The sequence below is a fragment of the Ooceraea biroi genome, chromosome 8, assembly GCF_003672135.1.
Source record: "Ooceraea biroi isolate clonal line C1 chromosome 8, Obir_v5.4, whole genome shotgun sequence".
Taxonomy (NCBI): Eukaryota; Metazoa; Arthropoda; class Insecta; order Hymenoptera; family Formicidae; genus Ooceraea; species Ooceraea biroi.
In genome coordinates this window covers 15,466,997-15,489,926 of record NC_039513.1, presented here as the reverse complement: position 1 = coordinate 15,489,926, position 22,930 = coordinate 15,466,997, and the positions used below count along the sequence as shown (strand labels likewise).

General features: G+C 43.8%; 1 protein-coding gene across 6 annotated transcripts in view; it reads left to right on the top strand.

Moving 5' to 3' along the window:
• Positions 1 to 21,137, top strand: part of LOC105280265 — an 85,984-nt gene extending 64,847 nt beyond the window's left edge. For 5 of the 6 annotated variants that reach the window (XM_011340631.3, XM_011340650.3, XM_026971966.1 and 2 more), the window contains 19 exons: positions 5,592 to 6,690; positions 8,459 to 8,563; positions 9,071 to 9,196; positions 13,692 to 13,868; positions 14,597 to 14,694; positions 14,891 to 15,092; positions 15,177 to 15,267; positions 15,596 to 15,792; positions 16,132 to 16,226; positions 16,332 to 16,398; positions 16,639 to 16,692; positions 16,850 to 16,951; positions 17,030 to 17,101; positions 17,194 to 17,344; positions 17,476 to 17,621; positions 17,796 to 17,954; positions 18,189 to 18,323; positions 18,396 to 18,569; positions 18,912 to 21,137. In XM_011340631.3, the coding sequence (XP_011338933.1) occupies positions 5,592 to 6,690; positions 8,459 to 8,563; positions 9,071 to 9,196; positions 13,692 to 13,868; positions 14,597 to 14,694; positions 14,891 to 15,092; positions 15,177 to 15,267; positions 15,596 to 15,792; positions 16,132 to 16,226; positions 16,332 to 16,398; positions 16,639 to 16,692; positions 16,850 to 16,951; positions 17,030 to 17,101; positions 17,194 to 17,344; positions 17,476 to 17,621; positions 17,796 to 17,954; positions 18,189 to 18,323; positions 18,396 to 18,566 (3,247 nt within the window). In that variant the 3' untranslated portion in view covers positions 18,567 to 18,569; positions 18,912 to 21,137. The remainder of the gene's footprint in view (positions 1 to 5,591; positions 6,691 to 8,458; positions 8,564 to 9,070; positions 9,197 to 13,691; positions 13,869 to 14,596; positions 14,695 to 14,890; positions 15,093 to 15,176; positions 15,268 to 15,595; positions 15,793 to 16,131; positions 16,227 to 16,331; positions 16,399 to 16,638; positions 16,693 to 16,849; positions 16,952 to 17,029; positions 17,102 to 17,193; positions 17,345 to 17,475; positions 17,622 to 17,795; positions 17,955 to 18,188; positions 18,324 to 18,395; positions 18,570 to 18,911) is intronic. The other variant, XM_011340641.3, reaches the window with a different exon arrangement.
• The last annotated feature ends 1,793 nt before the right edge of the window (positions 21,138 to 22,930 follow it).

The window sequence follows — 22,930 nt, the reverse complement described above, 5'->3', positions numbered from 1 at the left end:
GAAATTACTTTTCACCACACACGTAATTTCTACATGTACTACAGTGGACACGCGAAAAAGCTGAAAAAATCAACGCGTTGCTCTTGAAACGATGAAAAAAGAAATAGTTATTTATTTTTCATACGTAGCCTTCACCAGATAATGAACAGAAACGGCATGTGGAATCGCGATTATTCAAACGCGGGTTCCAGTTTTATTACACGCGGTGCAAAACATGCAAATCGAGGAAATCCGTATCTCATATTTATATCTCATGTTGAAATTCTTCTTGTTAGTTAGCTCGTGCTCTGTACATCTCGTACTGTGTCATATTCAGCGTCGTTTCAGAGAGATGGAGCAGCGTCTCGGACATTAATTTTTAATTTGACGAATCTATGTACATGAGATGATAATAACCGACTGGAGGACAGGAATGTCTCCCTTTAATCTCCTGTTTCCGTTTGTCGTCTGGAAACCGCTCTCTGGAAACTTGTCCGCCGCTATTTACATTTACGATGTTTTATGAACTTTTCTTGCAAAGTTGTTGAAGTTACACCCACGCAAAAAACCACTTACCGCGGAGTGCTATTTTTTTATGGAGCGCTCGGATTCACGTTGAAATCTTGCACAGCACATGCGGTGCGATTATTTATTTTTTTTTACGTCTTAAATATTTCGCGCGTTTTTGCGAGTAACTTTGCGATCAAAGAAATCGGCCGTATCATCCGCGGCAAAATTTTACATATTAATTTATACAGATATAATGTGTGTCTCTTAATCGTCTTTCTTAATAACGTTTGTTACTGTGCTGTTACATCATGTCTGATAGAACAAGCAGCTTAAATAATTGCTGATATAGATGATACCCGATGGCGTGAAATAACAAAGTGGAAACGGACCGATAGAGTCGGTCTCGCGTGGCGGGCGAAATCGAACGCGATACAGCCGATGAAAACGGAGACCTGACTCCGGACGCGGAGTAGATACAGAGGGAGAAATTCCGAAAGCATAGCATAGACCGACAGGGCCGTCGGTGGTTGGCAGAGGAAGAGGCAGAACAAACGAGATATTTCTCGAGCAGTTCGAGCAGTAGAAATGGGCGCAAAGGGGCCGGCGTGGCACAGTGGAGCGAAAAGAGGTAGCCGGTATACATCAAGTATGTATCAGCCAAGCTGGAGCGAGAAGTGAGACGGGCAAGCCAAAAGTGCAATAGACAGATCGACGTCTCGACGTCTCGGGAAAGGAAGTCGGGAAGAAGACCATGACGTAACGAGCGGCGAGACGAAACGAGCGTGGCGGGACGGGGGGGAAAAGCGGAGATTGCACAGATTTGCAGTTTACTCGCGGGAAGGAGAACTGGAATAACAACGGATTTGCAAAATGAAAGAGGATGGCGAGCACGACGGGACAAACACGCGCGTGATGTGACACAGGAAAATAAGAAGAGAGATAAAAGCGCCGTTCCGACAAAGAAGCGGAGAGCACGAGCGGAATTGCGAGGGAGTGAAGGAGAAAGATGTGCGCGAGGAGATACGCGACGTAAAGAGGCTGAAAAGATGCACGAAGTTGCCGGTGGCTACAGACAGATAAGACCGGAGATGTGGAAGAGTCAAAGCGGAAGGAGGCACCGAGGAAAGGTGGAAACTTTCGTTTTTGTAAGAAGCGTAGGCGAAGCAGAGCGAAGGAATGGCTGGTCCGTATCGCGTAAAGATAGCTGAGCATAACGCGGGAGGAGAACGGAGAAAATGAAGATAACCGTGTTTTAACAATACGAAAATGATCTCTATTTTAATTCATATAATAGAATCTTATTCATATCGACTGTGCACATGGAGTCGAATAATTTCAATTTAATTCACGTGCGGTAAATTTAATTCGTTAAAACGGGATCACGCTTCTTCAAGTGATCTTTTTCTTATATTTTTAGCAGATATTTATTATTGAACCGTTTTCTCAGTCCTTCACGCGATTACCAATCTCGAGAAATTCCACGTCGAACGCGGCTGCAGAACTAGTCGTCACTTATTGAAAATTGGCTTGGCCGATACGAGCCGTTCGGATTACTTCGACTGCTACATACGCGCACACTCATGCGGGCGCATGCACGTACAAGGATATATCACGTCGAATCTCATTCACGTACACCGCGACTCCCGGAGCACACGTTCGCCCGCGCATTTCCGTTATGCGAGGGTGTGTGCATGCGGGTACACGTACCCCTTTCGGTTTTGCGCCACCTCCGCGGCTCCAGATGAACTTTCAACCACGCCAGAAGCATGTACGAGCGCACACACGTACATACACGTACGCGTAGATACATTCCGCGCGCATTCAACAACGTACATCCACAAACGTATTCTTATTTCCCGTGAGCCATTCCGTGTATACGATCTACATATATACCTAGGTCATCCTGCGAATCTCCGCATACATAGTCACGTGTATTATTCTGATGACGTGTGCTCTGCCGCACACACATTCGCCCCTTTATAAACGCGTATAATTACATGTACATTGTACTGTGTGTGCTCTTGTATAATTACGCAATTATGTATAGTTATGCAGTGTTATATGTATATACGACTGCATGTGCCTTCGTACGCGGCTTTTTCTAAGCTCTACGCGAGGTATTCAGGAAGACCTATAATGACCGCACAAAGCGTTATTATCATCTCAAGACACAAGACTATTCTGCTTATTTTTTTCTTCAACGAGGATTGATATCTGAAACTAACTTACGAAGCTGTATAATTAACAACGCATCGAGAACCAAAGAGTTTTTAATTAAAATTTAATTAAAACTTACATTTCAAAACTTTATTTTATAATTGATTTTATTTGCAGCGAATTCCGCCGAATTGATAATTTGAATCTCCGTACTTGATTGCCGAAGTGCTCTTAGTTTATGCTATAACTTAATTTATGAGGGACATATAAAGATTCGAGTTTCATGGCATGAGTGTTCGTGTAACGTGAGCCCCTGGGTCACGCAACTACCCACGAAACTGGTCGTAATCCGCGCGTGCGACGCCTTGCGGATACCCGACTACCCGAGCTCCAGAGACAACTCGGCGACGTGCGAGATTTATTTTCCTTTCCACATGCACACGATGTAACCATCAATCATCTGACCATCACGCGTCTCACTATTCAGCATTTAACTCTCTGGCGCGTAATATAATTCGACTTTAAACGCGCTCGCCTCGCAGGTGCGCGTGATCGGCGATTCACGCTTAAACAAACGATACCGTCTTATCACGCGAGTTTTTTTAGAACACCTTGTGTGCGGAGCACATGTAAGACACCGTGTGTACGTATATATTATATCGTGCGTATGGAGGCACGCACACGCGCGCAGCTCCTCCCGCACCGCCGCGGAGGCGAGCGCGCGCGCACGCACTCGCGCCGAGCACTCTCGCGCGAGTCGTCCGCGCCTCCAGCAGTCTGCGTGCGTCCACGTACGGCACATCGTCGTCCTCCTCGTCGCGGTGCCGTGGTCGGCGTTTGCGCGCATTTGCGCGTATACGTGCCGTTCCGCGTGTGCCACTGACCTTGCGCGCGCGCTCGCACATCTATATACATGTACAAGCACAACTGCGTGTATGTGTAGTGTGTGTGTGTACATGCGCTTCGTAGGAGTGCTGCTTATTAGATCAGAGGAAGCCAGTTCGTAGTGACGCACGGAGCGCCGGCTGCCGAAGAGACGGCAGTGAACACTTTGGCTTCCGCAGCGTAACGAGCGAGGTGCGAGGACTTCCTCGGCGATTCCTCCGCGATTTCTTCCCTCCTCGTGTTCTCCGAGGACGCGGCGTCCGCGACGAGGCGCGCTCGAGAGAGTACTCTCCCTTTCGGTATTCTTTTCCTCCTCGGCGCGCACGCCCCCTCAAGACAGGGGGTGCGAACCCTTCGCGCTCGCTCGAGAGGAGTTTACCGCCGGAAGTGAGTGCGGACGGAAGACGACCTCGCTGAGGGAGCAGTGAACGTCCACTCGCTCAGACGAGAACGGAAGTGAGTGAGCCGCGCTTCGATCACGTCTCGCTTGGATAACGGAAGTCCGGAGTACGTTGACGCGCGAGCGAGCGATCGTCGTTGGATCTGCTGGCGAATAAGCTGGTGAATCCCCTGATTTTGATCCTTCTTACGCACTTCTGCGCGACGACATGTGTAAAAGACGATTAGCGTCATAGAGATCCTGGGGGAAACGGGGGAGGGCTTAAGAGTCATTGTGATCGATGGATATATGGAGATACGTCCGCGAGGCAGATTCAGCTACTGATCTTTAAGCGGATAAACCTGTTTCGGAATTTATTCAAGTTAGACGCCTCGCTGTACGATCGATTACATAAGGATTCTCAAGCTGTGTTCCATTAAGCCATAATGAACGCGCTTTGCACGATTTTGTATTACTTATTCAGATCCAGCGGATCGATTCGCGCGATCCCAGCTAATTGAAGAAATGCAATGCATGTAATAAATGCGTTACGGAATAGTTGACAAGTTGACAATCTACGAAACGAAAGGAATATCAGAGTTGTACGGGCAATGTTATATATTTAAAAGTTTTCGTTTCTATTAAATATGCATCATCGAGACGTACTAATCTAGTGAAAGCATGAATATTGAGTACGGTTGTATATAAATAATAAATTGAGTTAGCTGGTCTTGAGCTTGCAAAGGAATTTTCAGATGTTTTCGCTCCAGATACCGTGATCATTCGAACAGAAGAAACTTTTACCTAAAAGCAAACACAGTGGTAGGTCCGGCAAGTTTCCGCGTGGGATTTATACCATTCACGTGTATACATATCGAAAATGTGCGCACGTTTCGCATCGGGGATAGCGCTCTCACATGCGACTATAGGCCTACATACATTATTCTCTGTTACACGACTTTTGCTTCAATTTTACCCAAGATATAGTATCGAGAAATATAATCGTGAAATTATAATAATATAATATTTGTGTACTTTATTTCATTTTTCTTTTAGCAAGATTAAAAAAACTTTGAAATATTTTTAAATTTCTTACGAGACCTATGTCTCGTCGAGCTTTTGATTATTGCTCGTACATCTTGATAATCGTATCAATTATAAAGATTGCATCTAAATCTCGTATTTCATGCAGATACGTTATTATCAAGTCAGTCAACGTATTCGTGTCAAGAACTATTCGTTTCTTGTACTATCCATATCTCACCAAGTCTAATCATAAATTCGCTGATTAATACTGTAAAAACACTGTTGTCGGTAGGTCACGAAGATAATTAACGGTGAAATTATTATAATTTTATTTTTGTACCGATACCGGGATGAAGCAGTTGCTCGTGATTTATCAGCGCAGAGTGCTAGACGGTACCAAATGACCTCGGCATCAGCCAGTCTTTTTATATTGATGGTTTGCGTCAAGCGCATACAAGGCGGATCGTTGCAATTAAGAAAACCGTTACACGTAATTGAAGCTGGTCGGATCTCAAATGCGACACTGACCAGAGTCATTTATCGTCACTGACTTCGTGCCGACAATAGCTTTCGCGCTGCTCCTTTAAATGTCCGCCACGAAGTCGCTGATTAATCGCGCGATAGCGGATTCTGATCTATGGTTTTTCTTCTCAAGCGTTCGGCGCAAATCCATTCCCATTCCGAGGGACCTCCCGATCCGACCGAGCGAGCTTGCCGATCTCGTGATCCCAGCGCAAGAGGATCTCCAAAAGAAGGAGGAGGCTCGCGATTATGGACAGACACCTTCGCGACAGAAACGCTCGCCGCTGGAGGAAGTAATTCGCAGGCACGAGGAGGACAGCTTGATCTGCAAGGAGCATTCCTTGGAGTATCAGAGCCAGACGCTCGAGAGCCAGTCGGATCACCTGTTCCACGAGGTGATCGCTAGTTCGCTGGAGGACGTGTTGAGACCAATCCCCGAGAGCTGGACCCGCGAAGTTTACGAGGAGAGTCTCGAGGAGGTCGAGCACAGCTTCAAGGAGACGCAGTACTCGCCCAAGGAGAAGCGCGACGTGCAGACGCAGACTGTGCAGGAGTCGAAGAGCACGCAGTGCAGTCCTGAGCAGAGTGTGACGAGCCCGTACGAGGAGCCGTCCAGAATCAGCCCGTTCCACGTCGGCCAGAAGTACTTCCAGAGCCCGCGGCGGGAAGTGCAGACGCAGACCCAGGGCGAGGATAAGAGTGTGCAGTGCTCGTTGGATGACCTGGGCGAACTCGTGAGAGGTGAGTTCACCGACAGCCCGGCCCGGTCGGAGCAGATACAGGAGTCGAAGAGCATCCAGTGCATACCGGAGGACATTTCCGTGAGATCCCCCGACCGCTCGAGATCCTACCCGCGCGAGGACATCCTGCGCAGTCCGCGACGTGAGGTCGAGGTACAGACCTACCAGGAATCAAAGGCGATCCAATGCAGCGACGACGAGCTGCTCGAGGCTGATCAGCCGGACGCTGGAACGCATCCGGAACGCCAGAGCAGGCCAGCCAGCTCGACGTCCAGGAAGACCGAGAGCTCGCCCTCGTCGAGCTCGAGCTCGCCGCGCAAGTTCCCGACGGTCGTCTTCGTGGAGGGGAAGGGGGACATGACTGTCACGCACCGGGAGCACGATGGTGATGTCGCCTGGTCGAAGCACTGGGGCCCCGAGAGACTGGTGGAGATATACAGGGAGCCTAAGACCAGCCTGGGGCTCAGTATCGTTGGCGGCAAGGTACGCAAGGTACAGATAAAATTTAATCTACTCATTTTAGTTAATGAAGAATATAGATTATTCGATAAAACGAATGTTACGTTAAGCGAGAATTTTAATACATGATAATACTTTCTTTGCTAGTACTGTTCGATTATGTTGATTAAATGTTAGGATGTACTAGTTGCAATTTTATCAAGTATTTGTTTGATTCATATTCAAAATTCTTTTACGTTTATTTTTTTCGTTACCGAGTTAATACAAAATCGTATCATCCTTTATACATTATTTAAAGCGATTTAGATTAATTTCGGAAGTATATGATATCGCGTTTTTATACATTGATCTAAATTCCAGCGAACGTGCGGTGCATACGTTGCGGTGATATTAAAAGACCTTAAAAGATTTATTTTTATAAATTTTCCAGATCCCTTCTTCCCTTCCGCGCGCCCCCCCGATCAATGCGGATAATCCTGAACCACCGGCCAGTTCTCACATCACACGATCGAGCCACAGTTTTTCGTATCTCTTTTATTAGCACGCACGAATATAACCGCGAATAGACGAGTGTTGGTTCACCGATATTGCGCCCAGTATTTTATAGCTCGCCTTTAAAATGGAGAATGTTACGACGGCTATTGAAACATTCGGACAGAGTTAGCGAAGTAGGTCGAACCAGATGGACTCTAGTAAACACATGGCTTGATAGATCTATTTCGCGCCGGGTGATCTGTAACTCAATAATTCAGCCAGTGATAATTAATATTGGATTTCAACAAGTAATAAACCGACACGTGCATACGTTTACATTCAGTTACACGGCTGGGTGTTGAATAGATCTGACACGATCCGATGAATAAATTCTATCAGATTAAAAGAGGCTTTTGTCGATGAGCGGAACGTTGGAAATGTTGGTCGGCGCGAATAAAGTATGGGCAATTAAACATCCATTGCAGTGCGTCAAACCAACGTCAAATCAACGATGGTGTCCCGTGATATGGATTGTGTAAACTGCGTAGTAGTGGTGTCACTGCAAATTGCGTGGTGTCAATGTGTTAATGCAGTTTTCAGCGGTCAGTTTTCAGATATCAAACAAGAAGATGCAATGGCTTCGTTGCCTTTCATTTTGATGATCGTCCGTGGGAATTCTTGAAAATGACATTTTATGCAAATTATCGCAATGCATCACGCAGGTCGACAGTGTAATTCTACATTTAATTAATTCGTGCAATTATTCTCTGCCAATACCGCCTTTGCTTGCAAGTAATTTACGATTTTACCTATGCGGATCGTAAATTCGCCGGTGAAGTAACGCGTCAATCGTAAACGCCGGAATTCGCCGTCGATTCGATATGCACGTTTGTTTCTCTACTCGGCGGGGAATGCGATCGATTATCCAACGCGCACCCCGAATCTTGCGGCGTTAAATGATTGCTTTAATTCGATTATCGCCTGATGATGCGGCGACAGAACCAATGAGAGATTAATAAGAACAAATGACCAGGAGAAATTGGAAGCGGGACGTGGGGATTTGTGTGACGTGGGGAAATCACGGGGGCTATAATCTGTCTCGAATGGAATTGCCGGCGTGGCTGCGGTGTAGTCTTCGAGTTAACAGAGTCGACATACTTGCAGAGAATACGAGAGAGAGAGAGAAGAGCACTGATTAAATTTAACTACGATTAAACTGTGAATTGTCAGTAGCTGAATCGTTCAATTACGGCCACGTCGATCCCCTCGTTTAGTTACGGGTACCGTAACACGCGAGCATTAAACGACGATCGATTGCTTGTTTCAGGTTGATCTGCACAATGGTGGCTCCAGCAAGTCCCAGAATATCTCCGGGATATTCATAAAGAATGTTCTACCGAATAGCCCAGCCGGTAGAACCGGTGGTCTCAAGGTAACGCGGTTTCCTTGAAGCAATCCCCTTTACTGTCGATCGTGGATATAATATTTTTCCGCTCTATCTGGATTCGTTCCTTTATATACTATTCTATGTGTACGGCATAATATATACGATAAAACGTAAACGTGAGTTGCAACCACGGTTTTCTCGAGACACTCCAGTTGATGTCGTTTGTCGCGTCGCGGAAATGTATCCTTACGTACGTACAAATATACTTGAATAAATTCTATGCAAGCATCTATTCAGATAAATGTCAATCGATTATATTTGGAAAATGTTATACGTTTCAAACTGCTATACGTTCCATTTGAATTTGCGAATTTTCTTTGAACCTCACTATCGCGTTTGTCGGTTCCCTTCCTTCTGAATCTAGATTCGGTCCGATCCAGAAGCGGCATTGCGAGAGCATCAAGATTTAATTATCTACAATTGTCATGACGACATTACGCGGGCAGCCGGTCGACCGTCCTTAGACTTAACTTGCCCTGTGCGTGCTTTCAGATCGGAGATAGAATAATTGAGGTAGACGGCGTGGATCTGCGACACAGTACACACGAGCGCGCAGTGGAAGTTATTCAAGCCGCCGGAAATCCTGTTTGCCTCCTCGTCCAGTCTCTGGTGCACTTGGTGAGAATTTGGTCACGACAGGAATATCGATGTTTTCCCGCTGTGTTTGCTTTTGTGGCCGCGCAATCGTCGGCCAGTTAACAACCGTCACAAAAATTTCTCGACCCCCGTTTTTTTGCCATTTAAAAGGATTTTTATTCCTCGTCGACGTCCACCCCACCTTTCCCCCGTTATGACTGACGTTTATCCGAGGTACGTCGTAATTTTAAGGAACCCGACGATTCGAAAAGAATATTAATGGTTCCCTTCACGCGAACGATAATGATCCTTACGAAATTGAGAACGCTTGGCAACTAACGGAAATAGATTCTCCTTTCGGAACGAACTGCACGTCACGATTCCGCAAATCTGTCTTCTATATTGATTGGAACTAAGCTTTATCCTAACTCGTGAAAAAGTATCTACATTGCTGAGGGAAATAAATTCACGACGCAGGAGGTAAACCCTTTATAGCCGCTGAAATTTACGACATTGCTTTACTCCAGCAACTTTCGTATGTTTACACGCTGCACGACGCTTTATAGTCTGCACGTTTCCACGGACTATTTTTTCTTCTTTCTTTTTTATGTTGAGTAATCCCCGCAAGAGTGATTTAAAACAGGTAATTAGACACGGCCTAGCGTTTTATCATAAAAAAGTAGAAGTAACATTAATCAAAGTTGTAGTGGAATATTAGTAGACAGCAATGAGCGATAATAACGATGCATAATCTCTTATTTCAGTTGCTGGATTATATCTGTTCATACACTCGACAATCTCGAAAGCTTTCGTAACATGATTGCAAGAGTTAAAGTGATTTTCTATAATCTAAGTTTCCTGTTACCCAGCAGTATCAGCAATCAATACTTCGCGCGCTTCTCAATTACAGATTATCATTTTCGCGTTTAACGATAACGTGCATGTAAATGGAGAGCCGAGTTTTGCAAACGCTTGCTCTAAACGAGACCATCGCAATGGACCCGCGCATCGCCGAGTTAACTCGATTTGCAAGGCACAAAAGTCTTATCTCGCAATCAACCTGTGCCCAGCGATCGATTCTGCATCCACTAACCGGACATTACTGCCGTCGTCATCTGGTCTCACGCGGGACGAAATTGAACTCCGTAATGTCGTTGAATGGGACGGGCGGCCTTCGGTGCTCCGTCGTTTAACAGTGCCTGCCTGCCTGCCTGCCTCCAAAGCGTCGACGTAGACGCAAAATTGGAAATGCAGCACGGAATACGGTATTTGCGACGAAGCACGTTGGAGCACAACGCAAACCTCTCGTTCGCCCGATAGCTCTTGTTATCCTGAATTTTTACGACGTCGGGCTGCGAGGAGACGCGTCGCAATCTAAGCTTTCATCCCGGGGAGTCTCCGGTATCTTTTATGTCCTGAGATATCAAAGCGCGCGTAGGGGAAAACCGAGACAATCGGGATTACACGGAGCTGATGTAAATTTCATATCGACGTCTGATTGCTGTATGCACTCCTATCCGGTGCGGTGCGGCGCATGCGAGACGCGAATGCAGACTCCGTCCGTGGATAATAAACTCGCAGCGGAACGGAGCGGAGTCTCGGAATCTCGAGCTCGTAATCTCGAGCGATGAAAGCGCGGAACGATTTGCTCTGACCTGGTGGACGATCCTCGCAGCTGCTACTCCATCGGAACTCTTCGAGCCAATTAAACATTAACCAACATTAATGGACGCGTTGTTCAACAGCGAGCTTGATGAGGACTAATATGATTTTCTTTGTGATCGCGTCGCGTTACATAGCGCGCTATTTTCGGCTGCATCGAGAAGCGTGACCTATTTTTCGATACTTTGAAATTACCTCGAACTTTGAACTAGGTGATTTTACATATTTCTGTGTCAGGAACGCTTAAGCGCTATACGTGCGGCGACACCTGTTTGTCGCGATCTGCTCGATGCAGCGGTCTACAAATCGGCCGGCCTGAAAACAACACCGACTTTTCTCTCAATTTCAATCAGCCATGTACACCTGCTTCTCGTTTTCTCCCTCCCTCTCTCTCTCTCTCTCTCTCTCTCTCTCTTTCTCGAGGTCATCAATGCACGGAAAAATGACAATGTTGAGGTACATACATACACGAAGAGCGAGGTGGAGAACAGAGAGAAGAGAGAGAGAGATCACAGAAAAAAGAAAGAGAGAAGCAGCGGCAAAAGCGCGAAAGAACAGGACAGAAAAATGACAAAGGAAAGAGCGAGATGGAAAAAAAGAGAGAGAAAGAGAGAAAAGACATATATGGAGAGGACCATTATTGGCGAACAGCTCTTGTACGCGTACGATGCACCGGGATCGAACTTTCCAATAAATCTCCGTGATGAGGGATGTAGAGGGGAAACAGTCAAGAGTATGCAAAATGGAGAGAGTGAGAGAGAGAGAGAGGAGGAGAGGAAGGAAAGAGCGCTGATGGAGATATGTAAAGCCAGGACAGTCGAGAGGGATGAGAGATGGAAGGATGGTAGAGTGTAAAGGCGCGTTCAGACAATGTCGGCGATCCACTGAGTATAATATATTAGAAGATGAAAATTCTCGTGACAGTTCCAATTAATTCGAGCAACGATGCAATTTTACGTTATTGGTGAGGTTTTTGTTATTTGTTATTTGTGTTTGTGCGTGCATATGTGTAGCCATTATGTGAAATGCTATCGTATTAACCTAAGTTGTTAATCTTTCTGTAATTTACAAAATTTAATGTATTTACTTTTTCAATTGTTTCAACTTTTCAACACCGAGATGATAATATATTAATCGGATAAAATTGATTCGCATTGATTTCTCAAAGGATAATCATAATAAGGAATCTTATTCGAATCTTTTATTCGGAATTTATCATTGACGTATTTCGAGATAATGCACTATCATATAATATTATATAATAATATTAATAATATTATATAATAATAAGAGAATGAACACATACGCACACAAGAGCAATCTCTAACCAATTGGATCAACTTATTCTAACTGAACGCGGCTTTACGAGGACCGGGGTAGGCGTAAGTGAGAGAAGGGTTGCGCCCACTCGGTCGCCAGTGAGAGTCGGGGCTGATGCGGTTCGTCGGAAAGAGTGGTTAACGTCGTTGCGACCGAGTGCGCCCATCATCGACACCATGGACCATCGAGGACGAACCCACCTACCCCCGCGTGCCGATGCGCCCCCGTATTCGCGAGCAACGCCATCCCTCTTCCTTCGTTTTCCTCTCGCCCGCGTGGGAACATCAGTTCTGTCCACGAAACCGCCTGATCGACGGCGTTCCACCTGATGCCAGAATTCGACTCGGTTGTGGGTGTTGAGGGTGTTGCGTCGCGATGCACCGTTTCTTCGGACGCAAATGCGTCACCTTCATCGTACGTTATCACGGAAATCGGAACCTCCTTTCCGCGTTTCGCGGAAGACCGCGCCAGACTCCGGACTCTCGCCAGCGCACCTTTAATTTTTACGTTGAAAACAGAAGCGCAATTCTTTCTGCCTTTCTCCGTTCAGTGGAATGTGCAAAAGCCTCGTCCGCATATTTCGAACGATCATCTCGGAAAGTGCACTCCTTGAGATGAGAGAAAAGAAATTTTACACGAGAGACATGAGTAATTTTTCTAGCCAATGTCTCACGGATGTTCAGGTTCATTACTTTAACGAGCGTCACGTTTTAACAACATGGTACCGTAATTACTTTTTATACTGGTTTATCGGTTTTATGTTGTTAAAATGAAAATCGCCTGATCGATTCTCTGCTTTGATTATGTTCCCGTGAAAAGGAACGAAGGAGGGAGAACACAAACGAGAAGATCTAGAATGCATCGGCAGTCCGCCTTACACGTTACGGAATTAAACTCACTCAATTGCAGTTACTTTGGCAACAATTCAAGATACTCGAGCAAATATTTCTCTTGTACTAATTCATTCCGAGCAGTTCAGTTTATCCGGGCGGTCTGCGCAGTTTACCTCACCACTAAAATAAGTGTAGATGAAACAATCCTGCGCGGAACTGTCCGTACCATGTATTCTCCTTTCGTTCTGTACTTTTTTAATTTTCTCCTTCCTTTTATGTCAAAAGAGTACGATCGCCGTAAGAATTCCTACGCTGAATTGTCGGTCTCGGTAAAATGTGCTCGTAAGCCACTTAACTTCACGTTTTTTGCAGTCGAGTTTGCAGTTCTATATTCTGCAATGAAAATTTTGACAAGTCTGTAATACGTTATAAGGAAATTTAATTCTCATATTTCTCTAGTACTTCGTTTATATATTCGATGAATAAAATTGATGACGATTTAATTGCTAGAAAGGCTCTCATGTTCCAAATTCATGGATTTCCGTATCGTATTATAATGTAATGTATTATAATGTAATTTCATGTTCAATGTCGACATGGGAGTTTTAACGCAATAAGCGCGATGCTTAAAGATAATGTTAAATTGGGATGAATTTAAGCTGGCTTGCATGCACATTTGAGATGTCAAGACGAAAAAGAGAATTTCGGAATTGTCGTTGCAGAGTCCGGAGCACGGCAGCTCCGTTCACGAGGAAAGAGATACCAAAGCCCGGAAGCAGACCGTCAAGGGTCATACGTCGTCGTCTTCCGGCATCAGTCCTAGTACACCGACAACCTCCTTTCGTCGCAAACCATCGCCGGTTTCGCCAGCGAGGTCCATCACACCAGAAGTGATACAGGTCGGTCTCTTCACATACCTTATCCATACTTTCCTCAATTCGGTATCTTCGATAAAATGTCTAGCTAAACGATTTTTACTTGCACTGGCATTGAAAGATTTAGCAATTTAGATATATATATGTATATGTAGCAAACGGTTGTTCTCATTCCAATCAATTAAAAAATGCAGCTCACGCGAGCTTTGTTTTTCGTTTATTTTTCGCGAATGCGCCGAGTACGAGAAACAAACAATAATTGCAGCTACCCATAATTGGTAAATGGGGAAAGCGCGGGGTGCAGAAGGCGGAAAACCGCATATCGCGGGAGGCTCAAAGTTCCGCGTTAATTAATTTCTTTAATTGCATCGTCGGAAGCAATTTTCACACGACAGTAACATGTATTTTTATTCTGATTAAATGAACGCCGGCAATGTGTGGAGTTGCGACAATAATTGCATAATTGCTTTAAGCTTATTATTCCAATAATACATAGATACATAATTCCGCAATGTTCACTTTGCATAAATAATTTATATTCATCACGATATTTCTAGTAATTAGATTTTTCAAGTAGTACATTGTTACGATTTTCCAGCGTATTATTCTCGAGTATTATTCTCGCAATAAATTTTATTTTTATTAATATAGGTTATACACATACAAACACACATAGATGATGCGTATTGTATGGACACACAAGATTTTATTTCAGTTTTAGAGATGATAATTTATTTTTATTTATTGTGCAGGCAGGGCTCGAGGACGGCGACGCTCAAAGCATCTCGCGCGGGGATCTCCATAGGCAGAGTTCGAAAAGTTCAGATGCCGCAGGTTCCAGTTCGCGAAGGTGTGTAATCACAAAGATTCTGCACTGTACATTAATTTTTTTTCGTCAGAATTAAGAACATTCAATCGTAATTTTATTAAATAAATTTAGTAATTATGAGAAGACGCGTTATATTGTCTTTGCTATTTTTCGTATTTAACTTTAGATCCAGCTTGATTTTTCCGGGTCAAGAAAATGCATTTTTATTATGATTCAGATCCTCCATGAAGAAGTCAATTCGAAAAACAGCCCCTTCGCCCCCCGTGAATCCGGGTATCCTTCGCGAAGTCAGTGAGGAACGAGAGGATCATGCCATCACAGAACCTCCAGCAAAGACAAAATATTCCTCGGACGAAAGCTCGGATGAAGAGGATACTCGCATGCTGGAGGGAAATGTCTACACGAAGAGTGGCATCGAGGTAACGTACCGATGTCGATGCGTGTACGTTCGATAAGTGTTAATGTGCGAAGACATAAACGCGTCGTAAAAATGGTTTACTCAGATCTCGAGAAAAAGCGCCGGGAACGTGAAACGTACGAAGGCGGAAATCGAGGCGGATCCGGAGAAGGAGGACGAGTTCGGCTACACGGCTAGTAAGTGATTTGCGATATTTCGTGTTGAAATAATAACAGTTGAAGAATTAAAACTCAGAATTTATATATAATTATAACAAAATCGATATTCAATCTATATTAGTCACTTTATCACATTTAATAGCTATTATAACGGCAGGAAAATTTAGTTTTATTATATTTTCAATTATTAGCACGAAAACTAATTAATTACATTGCTTTAATTATCGTATCATGTGTGCGAAACTCAATAAATGTACGTCAAATGTACAATAAATGTTCGCATCGCTTGATATTGCGGCTGCTCGATCGATCTTCACTACACAGGGACGGCTTCTTAATTTTGCAGTGAAGATACAGAAAAAGTATCAGAATCTCGGGCATAAAGTGCTGATGGTTACTTTGGAAAAGGACAGGCGTGGATTGGGTATCTCTCTGGCGGGGCATAAGGATAGAAATCGTATGGCGGTGTTTGTGTGCGGCCTCAATCCAAAGGGTGCAGCTTATAAGAACGGTGGGATTCTCATCGGCGACGAGATATTGGAGGTAGCTGTTTACTTCTCTCGTTTTTTATGACTCGCCATTTACGACTTCGATTTCACACGGTTCTCTATAACGATTACTTTCGCAGGGATTGTTCCTAAACTATCGACCCACGCGTTGTTTAATCCATTTAAATGTGATGTACAGTGTGTATGCAAAAATGTAATTTTTTTTCTTTTTTACTTTCACTAGATTTGCTTTCTACCTTTACTGCATAATGAAAAAAAATATTCGCAAGCGCAAATTTTTTAAAAGCTTCTGTAACACGATTTTGTTACAAGCTCGCAGTGTAGATTAATAAATGACAGAAACGCGAAAAGTATACTTTTCTGTTCCATTTAGATAAATGGTTGCGTATTGCAAGGACGGTGCCACTTGAACGCTTCCGCTCTCATCAAAGGCATCATCGGCACTCGTTTCAAAATCATCCTTTACCGGTGAGATGACAGAGCTTGTTCCCAGAGCGATAGTAGCGTGACATAAACGGTACGTATAACAAAAATTCATTAAAACTAAACGGATTTTGCCTGTCCCGGTTACAGAAGATCGAAGGCTGTCGACGACATCGCTGTGAAGCCGATAGTGCAATTCCCACCAACCCTAGACGACGTAAGTCAATTTGCGGCGTCCGCCTTTTATCTTTTACTTTCCTCGAGATAACACAAGACCGGTTTCAGTTTTCGTTGAGTTATTGGAAAGCGATTAACGTTCCTTTAAAAGTAGCCTTTCATGTCTCATGTCACCATCATTCCGGTGCAATAGATCATGATTTCGTAGAGTTAACAGTTCTAGCATTCATGCCATGTTTATTTCTTTCTTTCTCGCAAATCTTATGTATATATGTTACAGGTTTACATAGACTACGACAAGTACAAGGGAGTCCACGAGGTGCAAGTGAAGAAGGCAAGTGTCCATGATTCCAAACCTAGTCTGATGATTTATTCGACGTATCAATTATTTTCATTTTAAATTTAAATTGCTCATCGGCATCGTTTCAATGATTTTCAATTGTACTCCACTGTCTTTCGATTGTCTAATTGTCGATTGTGTCGCTCCGTAGAGCCAATACGGTCTGGGCATAATGATCATCGAAGGGAAACATCTCGCCGTAGGACAGGGTATCTTCGTGTCCGATATACAGGAAGAAAGCGCCGCAGAACAGGTAACTTCCACTCACGCAGAAATAAATACTTCCATTTTGAGGAAAATTCGCGTTCTTTACGATGCGACGACGTTGCAGGCTGGATTGCAAGTGGGCGACATGATCCTGGCCGTCAATCAGGATAGTCTGTTGGGTCGAACGTACGACGAGGTTTGTATTCCTCACTTTTTCTTCTTTAGAAAAAGATTATTCTGTCTATTACATATTAAAGTGTGCTGTTCGATTTCGCTCATCTTCTTTAGGCGACAGAGTTGTTGAAGAAGGCTGAGGGTGTGGTTAGGCTCACAGTGTGCAATCCCAATGAGTGTAAAACGGAAGATCAAAAGGGACAGAAGGGTAAAGATAGTGCTGCTTCGACTTCTGCTGCGCAGAAGACGCCGCGGAAAGCTGTATGTAAGTTGAAGTCACTATTATCAATTTCAATTTATGGAGAATTTCGTAACTCTGCGTAATATTATTTGAGAATAAAATTGTGACTTGACACGACGAGCTACATTTGCGTGTGTGTTCTCCCGCCATTCCAGCAACTGCGAAGGAAACGGCGAAAGCGGAAAAGCAGAACCCAAAGACTAGCAAGATATTGATCGGCACGGAAGTGGCGATAGAATTTCAGAAGGAAAAGGATGAGGTCGTAGGCATCTTCATCGCCGGCGGTGCCGACACACCCATGGTGAGTTACATTTGAATAATTTACGAAACCCATTTAATTTCTCTATGTACATATTTCGCGTTGCGATCAACATCGATTTTTAACATTGCAATCGCACGATCAGTTTTAAAAATTGAAATAGGTATTGATTATCACGATTAATTTAACGTGTCTAAATAATGATTTTTTTTATAGAACGGGGTGTTTGTTCTGGACATGTTTCCCGAGGGCGCGGCCGGGAAGGACGGCCGGCTGCAGCCCGGTGATCAGATTCTCAGCATGTGCAACGAGAACTTCAGGAGTATCGATTACGAGAAGGCCCGTGAAACCATCCTGAAGCAAGCTTCTGGGACTGTACGTGGCACACATGCGCTTTTACGGAAATCAAATAATTTTCTCCTTAACTTTAAACGAGACCGCATTCTCTCCCGGAACTCGGGAGAGAATAGTAATGTGAAATCGTTTACGATGTAATTTACGCGAACAGTATCAGCTGCGTCGCGAGCACGAATATTTTCTACAGCGAGTCCTCATTCGGTTGATTGAGCAAGTGATGCGTGACGCCAACGATGATTTATTCGCTTGCAGATCACAATGACAGTGTTGCGCCACGAGAAACCAGCCGAAGAGTACGAGGTCGAGATACAGAAGAAGACCGGCAGAGGGGCCGGCATCTGTTTCGCCGCGTACAGAAGCGGCAAGGGAGCCTACGTGAGCGAGTTGGTGAGTCTCTTTTTCTAATATTGTCACGGCTCGGTCTTCTCATTATATTCCGCTAATTTCTGATTTTTGCAGACGGCAGGCGGCAACGCCATTGAAACCGGTAAGATCTGCAAGGGCGATCAGCTCATAGCGATCAGCGGATTGGACGTTCGCGAGGTTTCCTTGGATGACATCGCCTTTCACATGAAAATATCGAATCCGCTGCAATTGAAGCTGGCGAGGTACAAGTCCGCCAAACAATGACAGGTAACATCGACGCGTTATTCTCCCGATAATTAAACTATTAAGCTTAAACGAGAAATTATAGCATATATATAAATAAAAAATAACATAAAACCGTAGTATATATATAAAAAAACTGAAAATTTTTTCATCTTGAATAATTTGCTCATTTTCTACTAACATTTTGAGGAAAGTGTCGAGTAACGACTCTACTATCTTTCGTGGAATAATATGAAGAATATTTTTCAAATGCAAATCAGTCTGTTCTCCCTGTGAATGAGTTTTCTTTCTAATTTGATGATGCAAATTTTCAACAGAGCTAGTATCCCATCGTAGCGTGAACACAGTCGAATTACTTTTTCACAGGGTTCTGGGGGCGGAACTCTCAGCGCGTGTCCCGACGTACGAAGAAGCACCTACCGACATCGTGGATTCTAGTGTGATATATAGATAAAAAAAGTATCTCTCTTGATAAGTGTAAGTACCTTTGTTACGAGAGCCGAAAGCGCGTGGAGAATCGCGCGGCTCGCTCTACTAGCTGCGCGCCAAGCGTCGCCGATCGATCTTGCCGTTCGAATTCGCGAACTCGCGTGCAACGAGAAGCAAAAGCTGGAAGAAGGTGAAGAATTGCGAATGCATCCGCGAATTCGCGCGGATGCTGCGTGCGGATAAGGTCCAACCGGAACCGGCACCGGCGAAGGCACGCGAGTACGAGAGAAGAATTAGGAGACTTTTTGTAGCCGACTTAGGACGAAACCAGGCGTGTCGTCGATTGTCAAGACGGCCGATTAAGCTTCTGTCGATTAATAAGTATTAATTATACTTGCCGACGTCGATCGAGCTCGTAAACGATTCCGTCTGCCGACGCTCGCGCTCGTGCAAGAGTAGCCGAACACACACACACAGACACACACATGCATACATACATACATATTATACATACATACGTACACACCTTATTATATGAATATACTATTATAATTATACGTATAACGGAGTAATATACTTACTACGTCATCACGCCGCGCGCGATAATAGTGACGAGCCTTCGTTCTCGTTCAGCGTAGAACGCGGATAGAACACATAAATCGATAATAATCAGCGAGTCCACGCTCATCGACGCAAATGACTTGCAGATGATAGGAGGAACGGAGAGAGGGAGGGGGAGAAATTGAACGAATCGTTCAGATTTCTTGTTCTTTTCTCTTCGAACGCGCCGCTCTCCTCGTATCATCGATACAAAATCGGAATCGCTTGTACGTTTTTTCGTACGATACCCCGTATACTTAAGGCAGGCAGATAGATTATTATAGAATCGACTGTTAGCGCATGTAGTCCTCTCGAATCGCGGAGCGATTTCCTTCTTTTCCACGATGAGACTCTAGTCCCGCCCGAGATCGGCGTTTCGGCGCTCTTCGCTCCTCGATTACCGCTTTCGCTCGCGTCACCGTAATACTGTTACCGTAATACTGTCTCGTACTGTATTTTTCAATGTTAATAAGAAGCACGAGAGAGAGAGAGAACAAAGTCCGAGCTGCAGCGAACGATGTAATGCGTGCGTTAACACACTCGGATCGTACACACCGCCGCGAATATTCTCTTGTTAAGCACTGTACCCTCATTTATCCAGTTTTACGTAAATAAGAGACGCAACGTCGTTAGACACGTTAGCTGGTAGCTGTTTAATAAAATCGATCTGCGAAATTTTGTAACTTTTATCACTTGACTTATTGTAAATGAATGAGAAAATCGTGCCGAGCGTTACGACGCGAAACATTAGGATCACCCTCATCAATTTTACCTACTAAGAGTCTAAGATCGCGTAACTTGGATGTATCGTTACGCAGATATCGTTCGGGGCAGCTTGCACATCAAGCTTGTACTTATCATTAATAGATAGAACACCGCCTAAGGATCGTAGAGCTAATAAGAGGAGCCACTCGCATACATACACACACGCATACACACGTCATGCACTGTTCAACGAGTACAGAGAGCGATCGAGAAACGGCGATTGAGGGATTATTAGTAGTAAGTAATGCTTGGAGACACATGGTCTCGCCGTCTAGCGTTATAATCGAGCTGTATCTAACACCAATGGCGGATCGTCCCAAGTGTTCAAGCGTCTATGTTCTGACTTGCCGGTCGTCAACGTGGACGGCTGAGAAGTCCACTGGCTTGTTGAATGCGCGTAGTTGAGCCGACCCTTACCGCGACTAGTCCTTACGGTATTTAGCTTAGAGATTTTCAGAGAGAAAGAAGGGAGGAACAAAGAAGATACAGAGGAAAAGAAATTATATATACGTATATATATACATAGAAAGAGAAAAAGAGAAAGAAAGAGCAAGTAAATATATATATAAATGAATATAGAGAGATATAAATGCAGAATCTATATATAAGAGTCGCGGAAGCACGTTTATTTCACGAGCCCGTTCGTGTCAGTGGCTACACGTACTCATCTCGAGCGTTTTGCATTTGAATTTCACATAGTTTATTATTGTAGCAAGATGTTTGATAAGGACGATATTGTTGTGTCGTGTGGACGACGCGCCGATGTCTCGAAGATATTAAGTATCGTCGTCACTAAAATTGTTATTCGAGTGTACGTCATTATTATTATTACATATTATTATTATTAAAATTATGATTATTATATGATATATAGTATATTGTAACACACGCACACGTGTGTGCGAGTCGTATAGGAGAATATATTAATTATTGCATATTGTACGATGTGTTGTGTTGATTATACATTGAAATCTGAATTTTGAACAGTAGAGAGACATACAGATAATAACAATCAGCGTGAAGATCGAAGCGAGCTGCGCTCACGTGAGAACAGAATAATAACTATTAATAGAGAATATGTAGTTAGATAAAGATGCATACAATTGACTACTCTGCCTCTCTAGGTTTATCATATTCTAAGTTAATTCACACTCACGTGCAATAAGCTGCTTTTTATATTTTTTATTTTATATTTATTCTTTCTCCTGTTTTAATTTTAACCAATCGGTTATTTTCTCACGTTGCTAAGCTGCATTCATTTAATTATTTAAAATCTTACTCGCTTTTATCCGTTTTCATTTGCGTTTACGCTTCGATGTACATCGTATGTTATTTATAACACGAAACTTTATTAAATCGATTGAAATATCGAGGACGACTCTACAATGTTACGGAAATAACATGGACATAGTTGGACATCCACTCTCCGCATGAGTGCGTGGTAATTGCAGTTTTACTAGTGTAGTATAGCTTCGAACGCGCGAGAGAATCATAAGCGAATATCCATCACGAGTGCATCGTCTGTCCGTACTTTCATCGTCATCGAGTTTGAAGTTACGTCTCGATCGTTATTTCGACGATCGAGTTGCCATCGGCAGCACGAAATCCGATATTCTCCCTCCGGCATAGAGTTACGTTACAAGGGACTCGTGGAAAACTCCTGCTGGTGGCAGAAATGCGATGACGGGAAAGTGCAATTCGCGATACAGTCGTTGCATCGTCCCAGTCAATGAAAAATAATGACCAAAACGATGAGAGTGCCATTCGACTGAAACAATTCCATCCTGCAATTCTGATTTATAATAGCCGTTGCCCTTGCGAGAAAGCCGAAATGCTGTATTTCCCCGCGATTTTTCGCGAAACCGAGTCCGCTTCGAATTACATCGCGGTACACGCGTTCGCACATCGAGGCGTAACTCCGAATAGAAATTGGTTCAGCGATGAACACGACTGTCTCTTTCGGTGGTTCATAGTCGCAATTCCGTTCACGTGTGCGTACAGCTGTCGATCATTGATAGTGTTAGCGAGCACGCGATTGAAAATGGCTCAAAGGCAATCCATAGATCGATCACCCATCGCGATCGGATGGAATTCGAACGTTTCACAAGAGAAAGAGAGACAAGGGATGTAGGTAACATTGTTGTTTTGCGTGCGTCATGAATTTTAAATGAATCAGCTGTGCCGATGTCACTTTACAGTCGTGAGCTTTTGTCCTCATTATTGTCCTGATTATCTATTGTTATTGCTATTATTACAATCAACGTGTCGTGGTCATCGTCGGCATTACTATGAGCAAGAAAGATAAATTAATTATTATAAAATACAAATGAGCTAACTAGAGATCTGAAAAATATTAATTGCAACGTTGCAATAAACGATGTTATTGCATAAACTCTCAAGTCATCCTTCGCACATCATTCATCGGTTAATCAACGGTAAGTAATGTAATTTATATTATTATTTTCATTATATATTATATTTATTATAATATAACTGTGCCTGAGGCAATGTGAAATTTCCCACGTGATATTTTCATTTTATTTCAAAAAATTTCATTTTTGGAGCCGAGCGAACAATGGGCACGAGTGGAG